Consider the following 12,410-nt stretch of genomic DNA (forward strand, 5'->3'; position numbering starts at 1 on the left):
CACCCCCCCCGACACTCGCCTCCCATGAGAACACCTCAGAGGAGAGCTCAGAGGATACAACCATCGATACATCATAGCTGTCATCCCCACCCTCCACCAGCGCAGATACACGCACCTCGGTGGGTACCGTTCATGGTCAGACTTCTGGGACACATTCTGGTGAGCACCTTACAGTCGCAGATGCAGATCAGATGGAGGCAGGAACCCTCAGGCAAGGTGGCAGTCGGAGGTCTACTGGGACCCAGGACCCAGCTGGGTCCCAGTCAGATGCTGAGCCTCTGGACCAGGTTATCCTGGAACTGATGCTGTCGAGAGGGTGCGGCCATGATAGTCACAGAGGGATGTCAGCGATCCTCCAGCAGGTCCATAGCTGATTTAAGGAGTCCCTGAGGCTACGGGAGATGGTGCCGGCAATGCGTGGCAAGCCTGGCGCATGACATCAGCAGCATTAATGGAGATGCCGAAGGCATGGCGCAGTCGGTGATGGCCATGGCTGGGGGCCTAGGTGGACTGTCCGTCTTGATGGGGGATGTGAGCCAGTACTAGGTGGACCTCGATGGGGTTCTGCAGGATATGCTCTGCAGCGCCTTGGCAATGCCCACCTGCGACCTGGACAAGCGGCACTCAGATGGGAATGGCCGAGGCACTGCGGAGTTCGTCCAGGCCGCAGATGTGCATTGCCAAGGCGCTGCAGAGCATGTCACAGTCACTGAGCAGCATCGCCGAAGGGTGCAGACATTGGGGAGCGCCAGGGCTGGCAAGGCCAGATGCCGCAGGGGCAGCTGGGGCTCAATCCAGCTGCCTCTCTGTCCCGAGATGAACCCCAGGCCCGATGGGCACCGACTGGGAGAAGGGGGTGCTTGGTGACAACCCGGCCCCATCCTACGGACTGGCGATGGTGGCCACCAACTCCCCCGAGTTCCACCCCTCTGAGAAAGCCGATCTCGCAGTCAGCATCCAGAACAGGGCGGCATGGCTGTGCAAGTCCGCCGTACATGTGCCCGGGACTGGGGCCCTTCCCCTGGGTGATGTAAAGTTGGCCGCTGGGTCTGTGGTGCTGCCTCCCACAGTGTTCAAGCACAGTGTCCATGCATCAGGGTCTGATTGGGATGCTCAGCAATGAGCCCACATGTTACATGGCCCGCCCATCTACAGTGGTCCACTTGGGATGTGTGAAGTGCTCATGATGTACCATCAATTCACTACAAGATGATGAGAAAGAGTGAACATAGGCTTTATTATCCAAGAACTTGCCTGCCTGTGACTGCTGTAACAATGAGCGCCACCCACAGGCGGCAGGTCTATATACTGCCCCGGGGGGGGGGGCGGAGCCAGAGGTGGAGCCCACCAGGATTCCAGTAAAATACATGGAAGGAGATCATATTACCATTCCCTGGCCATAGGCCACAGTACTATACAGACAACTTATATTATGGTGAATACATTCATCACATTCACCCCCTGTTAAAAATGAAGTCCAGCGGGGGTGAAATGAGGTTATCATATGTTCAGTCTGTCTGGAGGCCGGATTGTTCTTTTGGACCTCCTCAGCTCTGGCGGTGCGGGGGGTACGGGCGTTGCAGTTGTTGACTCCGAGAGCGTGTTGCCTGGAGCTTCAGTCCAGCGTGTCAGCAACGGTTGAGGGGTGGGGGTAGGTAGGGGGTTGGTGGATGGCGGCAGTGCAGGCGCGGGACAATACAGGAGCCCCAGGGGGGTGCGTTGTCATGGGAACCAGCGGGTGCCAGGTCCCGGAGGGAGACCGTAACTTGCCGTCCGTCTTGGTGGGCGACGTAGGCGTATTGGGGATTGGCGTGCAGCAGCTGGACCCTCTCGACCAGGGGGTCGGTCTTATGGCACCTCGTACGCTTCCGGAGAAGGACCGTTCCCGGAGTTGGCAGCCAGGATGGAAGCGAGACCCCGGAGATGTGCTTCCTGGGGAAGACAAACAAACAGTCGTGAGGGGTCTTGTTCGTGGCTGTGCAGAGGAGCGATCTAATGGAGTGGAGCGCGTCGGGGAGGACCTCCTGCCAGCGGGGAATCTGGAGACTTCTAGCCTGAAGGGCAAGAAGAACGGCCTTCCATACCATCGCGTTCTCCCTTTCCACCTGTCCGTTTCCCTGCGGGTTGTAGCTCGTAGTCCTGCTCGAGGTGATGCCCTTACTGAGCAGGTACTGACGCAGCTCATCGCTCATGAAAGAGGTGCCCCGGTCACTGTGGATGTATGCAGGGAAACCGAACAGGGTGAAGATGCTGTGCAGTGCCTTTATAACTGTGGCCAAGGTCATTTCGGGCCACGGGATAGCGAAGGGGAAGCGAGAGTGCTCGTCAATGACGGTCAGGAAGTATATATTGCGGTTGGTGGAAGGGAGGGGCCCTTTGAAGTCGATACTGAGGCGCTCAAAGGGCCGGGGGGCTTTTACCAGGTGGGCCTTGTCTGGCCGGTAGAAGTGCGGTTTGCACTACGTGCAGACCTGGCAATCCCTGGTCATGGCCCTGACCTCCTCGGTGGAGTAGGGCAGATTGTGGGCCTTAATAAAGTGGATAAGCCGAGTGACCGCCCCGGTGACAGAGGTCATTGTGGATAGCCCGAAGTCGGTCATCTTGCACGCTGGCGCATGTGCCGCGGGGACAGGGCATCTGAGGGCTCATTGAGCTCCCCAGGACGATACTTGATATCGTGAGTATAGGCGGAGAGTTCGATCCTCCACCTCAAGATTTTGTCATTTTTAATTTTGCCCCGTTGTGCATTGTCGAACATAAAAGCTACTGATCGTTGGTCGGTGACGAGGGTGAACCTCCTACCGGCTAGGTAGTGCCTCCAATGCCACACCGCTTCCACAATGGCTTGCGCTTCCTTCTCGACAGAGGAGTGTCGAATCTCGGCGGCGTGGAGGGTTCGAGAAAAGAAGGCTACTGGCCTGCCCGCCTGGTTGAGGGTGGCGGCCAGGGCGACGTCTGACGCATCGCTCTCTACCTGGAAGTGGATGGACTCGTCCACCGCGTGCATCGCGCCTTTGTGATATCGGCCTTGATGCGGCTGAAGGCCGAGCGGACCTCAGCCGTCAGGAGGAATATAGTGGCTTTGATAAGTGGGCGGGCATAGTTGGGGACCCACTGGGAGTAATAGGAGAATAGCTCCAGGCAGCGTTTGAGGGCCTTGAGGCTGTGGGGAAGGGGAAGTTCCTTTAGGGGGCGCATGCTGTCGGGGTCGAGACCTAGGACCCCGTTTCCCACAACATAGCCGAGGATGGCTAGCCGGGTTGTGTGGAAAATGCACTTTTCCTTGTTATATGTGAGGTTGAGGGATTGGGCCGTCTGGAGGAACCTCTGAAGGTTGGCGTCATGGTCTTGCTGATCATGGCCGCAGATGGTAACATTGTCCAAGTACGGGTATGAAGCCCGCTGCCAGTACTGGTCCACCATTCGGTCCATCGTTCTCTGGAAGACCGAGAGCCCATTAGTGACGCCGAAAGGGACCCTGAGGAAGTGGAAGAGTCGGCCGGCTGCTTCAAAGGCAGTGTAGTGGTGCTCTCCCAGGCAGATCGGGAGCTGGTGATAGGCCGACTTCAGATCGACCGTGGAGAACACCCGGTACTGTGCGATCTGGTTGACCATCTCCGCTATGCGGGGTAGGGGGTACGCATCAAGTTGCGTGAACCGGTTAATGGTCTGGCTGTAGTCCATAACCATCCGATTCTTTTCCCGGTCCTGACAACCACCACTTGTGCTCTCCAGAGGCTGTTGCTGGCCTCGATGACCCCCTCCCTCAGGAGTCGCTGGACCTCTAACTTGATAAAAATCATGTCTTGTGCGCTGTACTGCCTGCTCCTGGTGGCGACGGGCTTACAGTCGGGGGTGAGGTTCGTAAAGAGCGAAGGGGGAGTGACCTTAAGGATCGCGAGGCTACATACAGTGAGAGGGGTAGGGGTCCGCCGAACTTTAGGGTCAGGCTTCGGTGACTGCATTGGAAGTCGAGTCCAAGCAGTAGGGGGGGCGCAGAGGTGAGGGAGGACATGCAGTTTAAAATGGGCGTACTCAGCGCCCTGTATCGCGAGGGTCGCGACGCAGTACCCCTGTATCTGTGCCGAATGGGATCCGGAGGCAAGGGAGATTGTCTGGGACGCGGGTAGATGTGGAGGGAGCAGCGCCTTACTGTGTCGGGATTGATGAAGCTCTCTGTGCTCCCGGATCACCGAATTCTTCAGATATTTTGGCCACGACTGGTCGAGGGTGACTGCGCTGAGCTGCGGGTAGTCTGCGTGGTAGTAGGTATCGGGGTCACAGGATGGCGGCCCCCACGAGTCGCACGTGTCGGGCTGAGTTGAAGATGGCGACCAAGATAGCCGCCCCCATCGGTCGCACGTGTCGGTTGGTGTTGAAGATGGCGCCTCCCACGAGGCTGCACGAGGCGGATGACGCATCTGAAGGGGGCGGTACCGGCAGGCACGCAGCCACATTGTGGGGTCCGTGGGCCTGTGAGTCCGTGGATCGGGCCTGGTAAGCTTTTGATTTTGGGGCTTTGGGTCGGGCCAGACAGACTCTGGAAAAATGTCCCTTTTTGCCGCAGTCGCAGCATGTCGCGGTGTGGGCTGGGCAACGCTGCCGGGGCTGTTGGCCCTGACCACAGAAGTAGCAAGGCGGTGCCCCGGGCGGAACGGGCAGCCGCTCGGCACAGGCCTGGGATGTAGTCAGGTCTGGTGCCCACGAGGGGTTCGCTGGGTCTGCCGGGAACACGCTGAGGCTCTCTAACGAGGTGGCTAGTTTTACCTTGTCCCGTAGATCAGTGACCCTTTTTCCAGCAATCGCTGCCGAACGTAGTAAGACCAGACCCCAGCCACGTAGGTGTCCCGTATCATCAGCTTCCTGTGCTCATCGGCCTTCACATCCCTGTAGTTGCAGTTGCGGGCGGGTAGAGTCAGGTTCTTTAGATACTCGTCCAGCGATTCCCCGGCGTGTTGACGGCGGGTAGTGAGGAGGTGCCGCGCGAACACTTCGTTCACGGGCTTCGCGAACTGCCTCTTTAGAATCGCGACCGCCGCTTCGTACGTGACTGCGTCCTCAAACATACCTGAGATTCGGTGGCTCACCCGAGGCGTGGAGGAGGCGCAGCTTGAGGGCGTCAGAGGGAGGCGTTTCAGAGGAGTCGAGGTAGGCCTCAAAACAGCTGAGGCTGTGGGAGAAGATTTCCGTAGCTTCTGCTGCTCGTGCATCGAGTTCCAGTTGATCAGGCTTCAGAGCGGCTTCCATAGTGATGTCTTTGGATAATAAATTGATGTAGCATCAATTGACTACAAGACGATGAGAACGCGTGAACATAGGCTTTATTATCCAAGAACTTGCCTGCCTGTGACTGCTGTAACAATGAGCGCCACCCACAGGTAGCAGGTCTATATACCGTCCCAGGGGGGACGGAACCAGAGGCGGAGCCCACCAGGGTTCCAGTACAATACATGGATGGAGATCATATTACCATTCCCTGGCCATAGGCCACAGTACTATACAGACAACTTATATTATGGTGAATAGATTCACCACAGCTCACTTAACCACGATTGCCAATTTCCTATTAGCAGTAGGCTTCAGCCGCGTTATGGGTGGTCGGTAGGGTTAGAAAGCAGGGACCAATGTTGCCCCTGAAAACTCCCTGGTTGCCCCCCACCCCCCATCCCCTCTGAGCACAAGGGCAGCAAGCCCAGTGCCCCCGGCTCATTGCCTGTGAGCAAAGATGGCTGCTCACCTCTTCCCCACAGCAATCCTTCCGCCAGGTTCACGTTTTTAAAAAGGAGTCCTCATCGGCGCCAGCGTGACCACCTGTTGGGGAGGCCGCTGGATCAAGGGAGGCTGTTGGATATGGGGTGGCTCCCATTAATTGTATGGATATAGGGTTTAAGTGGTGATTATTGGTTTCTCGCCTCGCTATGGTGAGATCCCAATTTCTCCAAATGGGGGGCGGACCAGTTGCATTGCAAACGATTTGGCACCTGGCACGGTTCTCGTCTTAGGCCTCTCCTCCTATTCACTGGCCTTGTCGTGCTCTCGTTCGAGCGAACCGATGCCACTGAATCGGGCCCAGAGTTTTTTTGCAGGGATACTTTGTTTAGATTAGCCCATAAAAGGATTACTGGGTCAAATTAGAATCCAATGATGAATAGGGATGGGTAGAATCTGGAGACGTTAAGCAGGTAATCAGAGGATCTAAACGATTTCTGCTTGGCACCCAGTTCATCCATCAACTGCGTGATGAATCACAACATGTAGAAGGTCACCACGTAATGAGATAATTGTCTGTTGAATTGCAAACATTTAGACTAGCACATGCCCCGATGTACCAAAATCCTAGCTCCAGTCTATGCTCTTTAAGCTCTGCAAAAGGAAAGAAATGTATATTCTCAAAAGGCAAAAAAAAAATAATTAATAAATCAATACGCCAAACGTTAACAGCAGAAACGAACGTGATAAAGAATTATTGGTTTCAGAGTCACTGGAGGCAATTAGGAAATTGTATCAGGTTAATATCGTGTGTGTCCTGCTCTGGCTGAAATTTTAATTAATTCATGGGATGTGAGCGTCACTGGCTTAGAACATAGGACATACAGTGTAGAAGGAGGCTATTCGGCCCATCGAGTCTGCACCGACCCACTTAAGCCCTCACTTCCACCCAATCCCCGTAACCCAATCACCCTTCCTAAATCTTTTGGTGACAAAGGGCAATTTATCATGGCCAATCCACCTAACCTGCACGTCTTTGGACTGTGGGAGGAAACCCGAGCACCCGGAGGAAACCCACGCAGACACGGGGAGAACGTGCAGACTCCGCACAGACAGTGACCCAGCGGGGAATTGAACCTGGGACCCTGGCGCTGTGAAGCCACAGTGCTATCCACTTGTGCTGCCGTGCTGCCAATTCTGGTTTGGCCAGAATTCATTGCCCATCCCCAATTGCCCTCGAAAAGTTGGTGGTGAGCTGCCTTCTTGAATCGCTGCAGTTCACCTGGTGTAGGTACACAGACAGTGCTGCTAGGGAGGGAGTTCCAGGATTTTGACCCAGCGACGATGATGGAGCAGCGATACATTTCCAAGTTAGGATGGAGAGTGGCTTGGAGGGGAACCTCTAGGTGATGGGGGTTCCCAGGTGTCTGCAGCTCTTGTCCTTCCAGATCAGGGTTTTTCGAAGTGCTGGTTGCGACTCGCAGGTGGCAGGAGCGATCGGTCGCGACGTTCCCATGGTGCTTCCGATTGCAGGAGAAGCACCCAACATCCGCAACCAGCTTTTAAATTGATAATGGCGGCCGCTGACGCCTTTTAAATGTAAAGAAATTAGGCTGTGTGCAGTCTTCCAACCAGAAGCGGTAGCAGAGAGCAGGTCACACTCTCTGCACTTGACATCAAGCGCCCTCTATGTACGTGCTTTTGGCGCCATATCACAGAGTAGAGTTGCTTCCATTTTCCAGCTGCTGGTAAGAGGACTGTGAAGATTGATCATTTCCTTGAAAGTAAGAGGCAGCCAGAGACTCAAAGAGGCAGTGTACCTACTAGACAGGATTTCACAACAAAATTTGCTGGTGAGAGCTGCTCAGGGCAGGACAGAGCAGTGCTAGTTTTAACTCTGTCCAGAGCTTCAGGTCCTCTGGTTAAAAGCCCACAAAGAAACTTAACTCAGGAATGAAGCAATAAAGGAGATTTCTTGCAGTATGGCTTTGTCAATTGTGCCAAAGAAAATAAGGATACAAAGCCCATGGGCCTGGATTCTCTGATCTCCCGTTGGGTTGGAGAATCGCCTGGGGGGGCGCGTGAATCGCCCCACGCCTCACCGACACCAGGGCGCCGTTTCTCTGGCACCCACGGGATCGCCGCCGTGCCGGTCGGGGGCCATTGAAAGCACCCCCCCCCCCCCGGCGATTCTCTGCGCTTCGACGGGCCGAGTGCCCACCGAGTTCGGCCTAGTCCTGCCGGCGTAGGTTACATATGGTCCTACCTGACGCGACCTCGGAGTTCTGGCTGCAAGGGCTGTCCTGGTGGTGGGGGCGGGGGGGGATCCGACTCCAGGGGGGGGGCCTCCACGGTGACCTGGCCCGCGATTGGGGCCCACCGATTGGCGGGCGGGCTATTTCCGTGGGGGGGTCTATGTTCCTCCGCGCCGGGCCCCTGTGGGGCTCCGCCATATTGCCCGGGGCCGGCACAGAGACGGGAACCCACGCACATCTGCGAACTTGCGCCGGCCTTGGCGCGCATGCACGAACATGTGCCGGCCGGGGAGTGAATTCGCGCCGGCCGTGTCGTGCCAGCTGGAGCAGCGGACACCACTCCGGTGCCATACTAGCCCCCTGGGAATTGGTGAATACCTGGGCCTGGAGTCCCGTTGACGCCGGAGTGGCTCCCGCCGCTTTTGACGCCGGCGTCAGAACTTGGCCGCGGGATCGGAGAATCCCAGCCCACGTGTGTTATATCAGGGAAGTATTGCCAAATGAGAGAAGATTCAGATTTTGAAAGCAAAGCGGTGGGTGAAAAATTCCTTTCGAGGTTGAGACACCAGAGTCAGTTATTAACTTAGAGCTGACTCCAAATGAAAAGACAATGCTGCTGTACCTGACCTGTGATTCCACATTAAAAACACGCCAAAAGCCCATGAGGCTGTCAGCATTTTGGTCTTGGATCTCGCAGGAGTATCCAGTGCTGAGTAAAACAAGCATTTTGTTGCTATTGCCACTCAAGATGACCTACATGTGCAAGGTTGGATTTTCCGTTTCCATAAAGGTGAAGGCGGCACAAAGGATCTGGCTGATGTTTGCACCTGATTTGCGCATTGCCCTCTCCCCCTTTGAACCCTATTTGCCATGAGATCCTGAGGACCAAGCAGGCTGCCCTTTCGTATTAGAGTTACGCGAACATGGATACTGAGATTGGAGGAAAAGATAATTTTGCACAATAATAAACTTTCAGCTTTTCGATTAGAAGCCTCACCTGAATGCTTCTATTGGGCAAAATCATTGAAAGTTGGAGCAGGAATGGGCCCTTCGGGCCAGTACAATTGCACTGGACTGTCAGTTAATGTCGAGTGAAGGACTATCATAAAGATTTTATAACTTTTATCCAAAAAAGTTATAAGGGTAATCGAAATATCAATAAACATGCAATAACTTGCAGTCCTGAATAAAATGATTCAAACGGCTTGTGTGAGACACTTGAAACATTGGCTTACCAGAAGGCAGTGATTGTCGTTGCCTCTCAGATCTGTGGTGGGAGCCTCCAGTAGTCGCCAATCCCGTCCTTTGTTGTATGTGATGAAGGTCTTAACCTGTTTTTGTACCTTTTTGTTAGCCAAGAACATTCCCTTTATCCCTGCTACCTAGGAAAAATGGTTACAATTGAAATACCATCAACAGAAATGGGGACTAGCTTTTAAAAACATTCAAGATATTTAACATAAAGGTTTACATGACAGTGACTCAAGTCCTGAAGCTTCGATATTCCTTTTTTCATTGAACTAACCTTCTTCAGTGACCTGTCCGCGACAATTAATTGTAAAACGATGAGAACCATAAGGATTTCACCGGGTGCCTGTGAATGGGAAGAGCCCATCTATCTCGCCAATCTAGAAGGAACATGCAGTCCTTCACTTTTATATTGAACAGCTTCTGAACTGATTCCAGGCTTTTTACCTTCACTGACTGATGGTTCATCCCACATCATTCTCACTTTCTGTGTGTAGAACTCCATGAAATGAGTCCTGATCTTTGCCTTTAATTAGATTGAACATGTGAGCCTTGTTCCCAATATAAATGATCCAGTGTCGGGCGGCATGGTGGCGCAGTGATTAGCACTGCTATCCTGCAGTGCCGAGGACCCGCGTTCGATCCCGGCTCTGGGTCACTGGCTGTGTGGAGTTTGCACATTCTCCCCGTGTCTGCTTAGGTCTCAGCCCCACAACCGAAAGATCTGCAGGCTAGGTGGATTGGCCACACTAAATTGTCTCTTAATTGGAAGAAAATTGGGTACTCTAAATTTATATTTAAAAAATGATCCAGTGAGTATGCTGGCAAATCTCCCTCAATGCTGCTCGTAGAGAGGTAATGTGTCAATCGTTCCAAGATGTAACAGGTTTGATTCTGTTCATCTTTGGTACGGAAGAGCTGGTTGGCGTGCGAGTGGTGAACACTGATTCACTCTATAATGCTGCATAGTTAGTAAAATAGTGTAGGTTCACACAGAGAACAATTGAAAGGCTGGCTACATTTTATCTCTGCTGCTGTACTTTGTCACGTGGGAACCCAGAAACAGAAGTAGGACATTTAACCCCTTCAGCTCTTTCCACATTCAATAATCTTCTTGCAATGGTGTTTTATTTTGGTGTGAGAGGGGTTGAAGTTTGAGTTATGGGTCGCAGGCCTTTTCCCTCCACTAAAACATCACTGGATGTATGATCTTTATTAGTGTCACAAGTAGGCTTACATTAACGCTGCAATGAAGTTACTGTGAAAATCCCCCAGTCGCCACACTCCGGCGCCTATTCGGGTACATGGCGGGAGAATTCAGAATGTCCACATCACCTAACAAGCACGTCTTTCGGGACTTGTGGGAGGAAGCCAGAGCACCCGGAGGAAACCCACGCAGACACGGGGAGAACGTGCAGACTCCGCACAGACAGTGACCCAGCCCAGGTCCCTGGTGCTGTGAAGCAACTGTGCTGCTGTGCCGCCCACCGAACTCAAAGTTGTGGAACTTGCGCAGTTATGTCGCCTTCCTCAAACTTCTCTGCCTCTTTCACTTGCATCACATTGTCACAGGAAGCAGTTCACATCCTGGTAGTCCAGTCAACATACATGGAGTAAGACCAGTGGCCACAGATCGATCAAGCTGACGCCACGTAAAGAGAAGTTTCACTTGACCATTAGTCGAATCGGACATCTGAGCACAACAGGGCCAAATGTTACTGAAAGGTCCCTGCACTAAAGTTAGGTCCCTCAGTGACATTTGTCTGGGTGCACCAGGCATTCGACATGGAATGCCCAGCACACAAACATTCCAACTCATCGATGCTGTGTTTATGTCCCTTGTGAGCCTCCTCCCACCTCTCCTCACCTCACCCGATGACAAGAACCTGCTATTCCTTCCCAGCTGCACCTTCAATGCGTCAAAAACATTGTAAAACGACAAAGGCGACGATAGAACTCATGGCAGGTCACTCATCACATGTTGACTCTGGAATTTGGGAGAAGGCCTGCTGTATAGCTGGAGGGGCAGGGGAATGTCCGACCCTGGTCCAAAGTCTCCCCTCCATTCCTCCTGCAGAATCTTGACCTCAATCATTGCGCTATGATGAGAGAATGTTAGCTCCTGTGGGAGGAGCGAGTGCATTGTGGGGTCTACAGGGGCAGGGTTAATAGGCCCACTCCACTACACGCAAAGAAAATCCCCAAATATATTTCAGCATAGCTACCTTCCTGGAGTTAAAGGTTTTGAAGAAACCTCCCTCTGGACGACATGGTTTAACTAACCATTGAAGATTTCGAAATTGCTTTCTCTATCCGTGGTCCTAAAAGCAATTGGTTTTAAATCTCCAGGAGAAAATGTTTCCAGTTGTATAATATAGAAGGGTGGCCTTCTTTCTCAACAACACTCAGCTCGGACTTAAATGCTACAATCAAGCAACATCATTCACTAAATCCATTAGTGGCTGTGTCCTGCCACAATTAGTCAGTGTACTTGTACCAGATGGGACAAGTTGATCCTTTCCCAGATAATTTAATCCCTTTCTCAGATCGATCACGGGAATAGTGCTGGCCGTTTGTTGTGCAAACGCTCCGGAAAATTCCGCTTGATTCACGTCATGTTTCAGTGAATTAGAAACCTTCATCTGAAAGAGTACTGTTGAGTACAGACATTACATTACCTCATAAAGGTCGATCATAACATTGCCCTCCGGCCCTCGGTTGCTTTTTACATCCTCTAAAGCAATGGTGAAGTAGGCTCCTCGAGCATCAGAGACGTACAGATTGTACGTATCGTTTTGATTCCATTCCTGTACGGCAGCAAACACTTGGCTGTCATCCGTACTGATGATGTGCATATCCTGCCGAGAGAACAAAATAATATGCTTTAAGGAGCATTGATGTTATTTTCTGATTGATGTTGTCAACTTGATCCCGTAGCAACGCATGAATAAGAAGGAGCGTCCTCAATCACCCCCCCCAACCAATCAATGCGCTCAGGACTAACCTGGGGCCCGTAATAATTGGACATTACTCTACCAAACTTACCACATGGTTGGGCACGTGCCTAAATGTGACTTGCCATCAAGCAAGATTGCAGTACATGGTTTGAATGCCATGGGAAGTTGGACAGCCTATATAATGTGAAGTGTAAGTGAGGCATTGTTTTCACTCACTCATGGAGGTCGCTGGAAAAATCCG

General features: G+C 52.8%; 1 protein-coding gene across 2 annotated transcripts in view; it reads right to left on the minus strand.

The window, feature by feature from the left end:
• The window catches only part of LOC140393265 (VPS10 domain-containing receptor SorCS1-like), a 1,354,213-nt gene that overhangs the window by 279,086 nt on the left and 1,062,717 nt on the right, over positions 1–12,410 (minus strand). For both annotated transcript variants that reach the window (XM_072479549.1, XM_072479548.1), the window contains exons 9-10: positions 11,891–12,070; positions 9,200–9,346 (exon numbers count right to left, since the gene is read on the minus strand). In XM_072479549.1, the coding sequence (XP_072335650.1) occupies positions 9,200–9,346; positions 11,891–12,070 (327 nt within the window). The remainder of the gene's footprint in view (positions 1–9,199; positions 9,347–11,890; positions 12,071–12,410) is intronic.

The sequence above is a fragment of the Scyliorhinus torazame genome, chromosome 16 (genome assembly GCF_047496885.1).
Source record: "Scyliorhinus torazame isolate Kashiwa2021f chromosome 16, sScyTor2.1, whole genome shotgun sequence".
NCBI classification, from domain to species: Eukaryota; Metazoa; Chordata; class Chondrichthyes; order Carcharhiniformes; family Scyliorhinidae; genus Scyliorhinus; species Scyliorhinus torazame.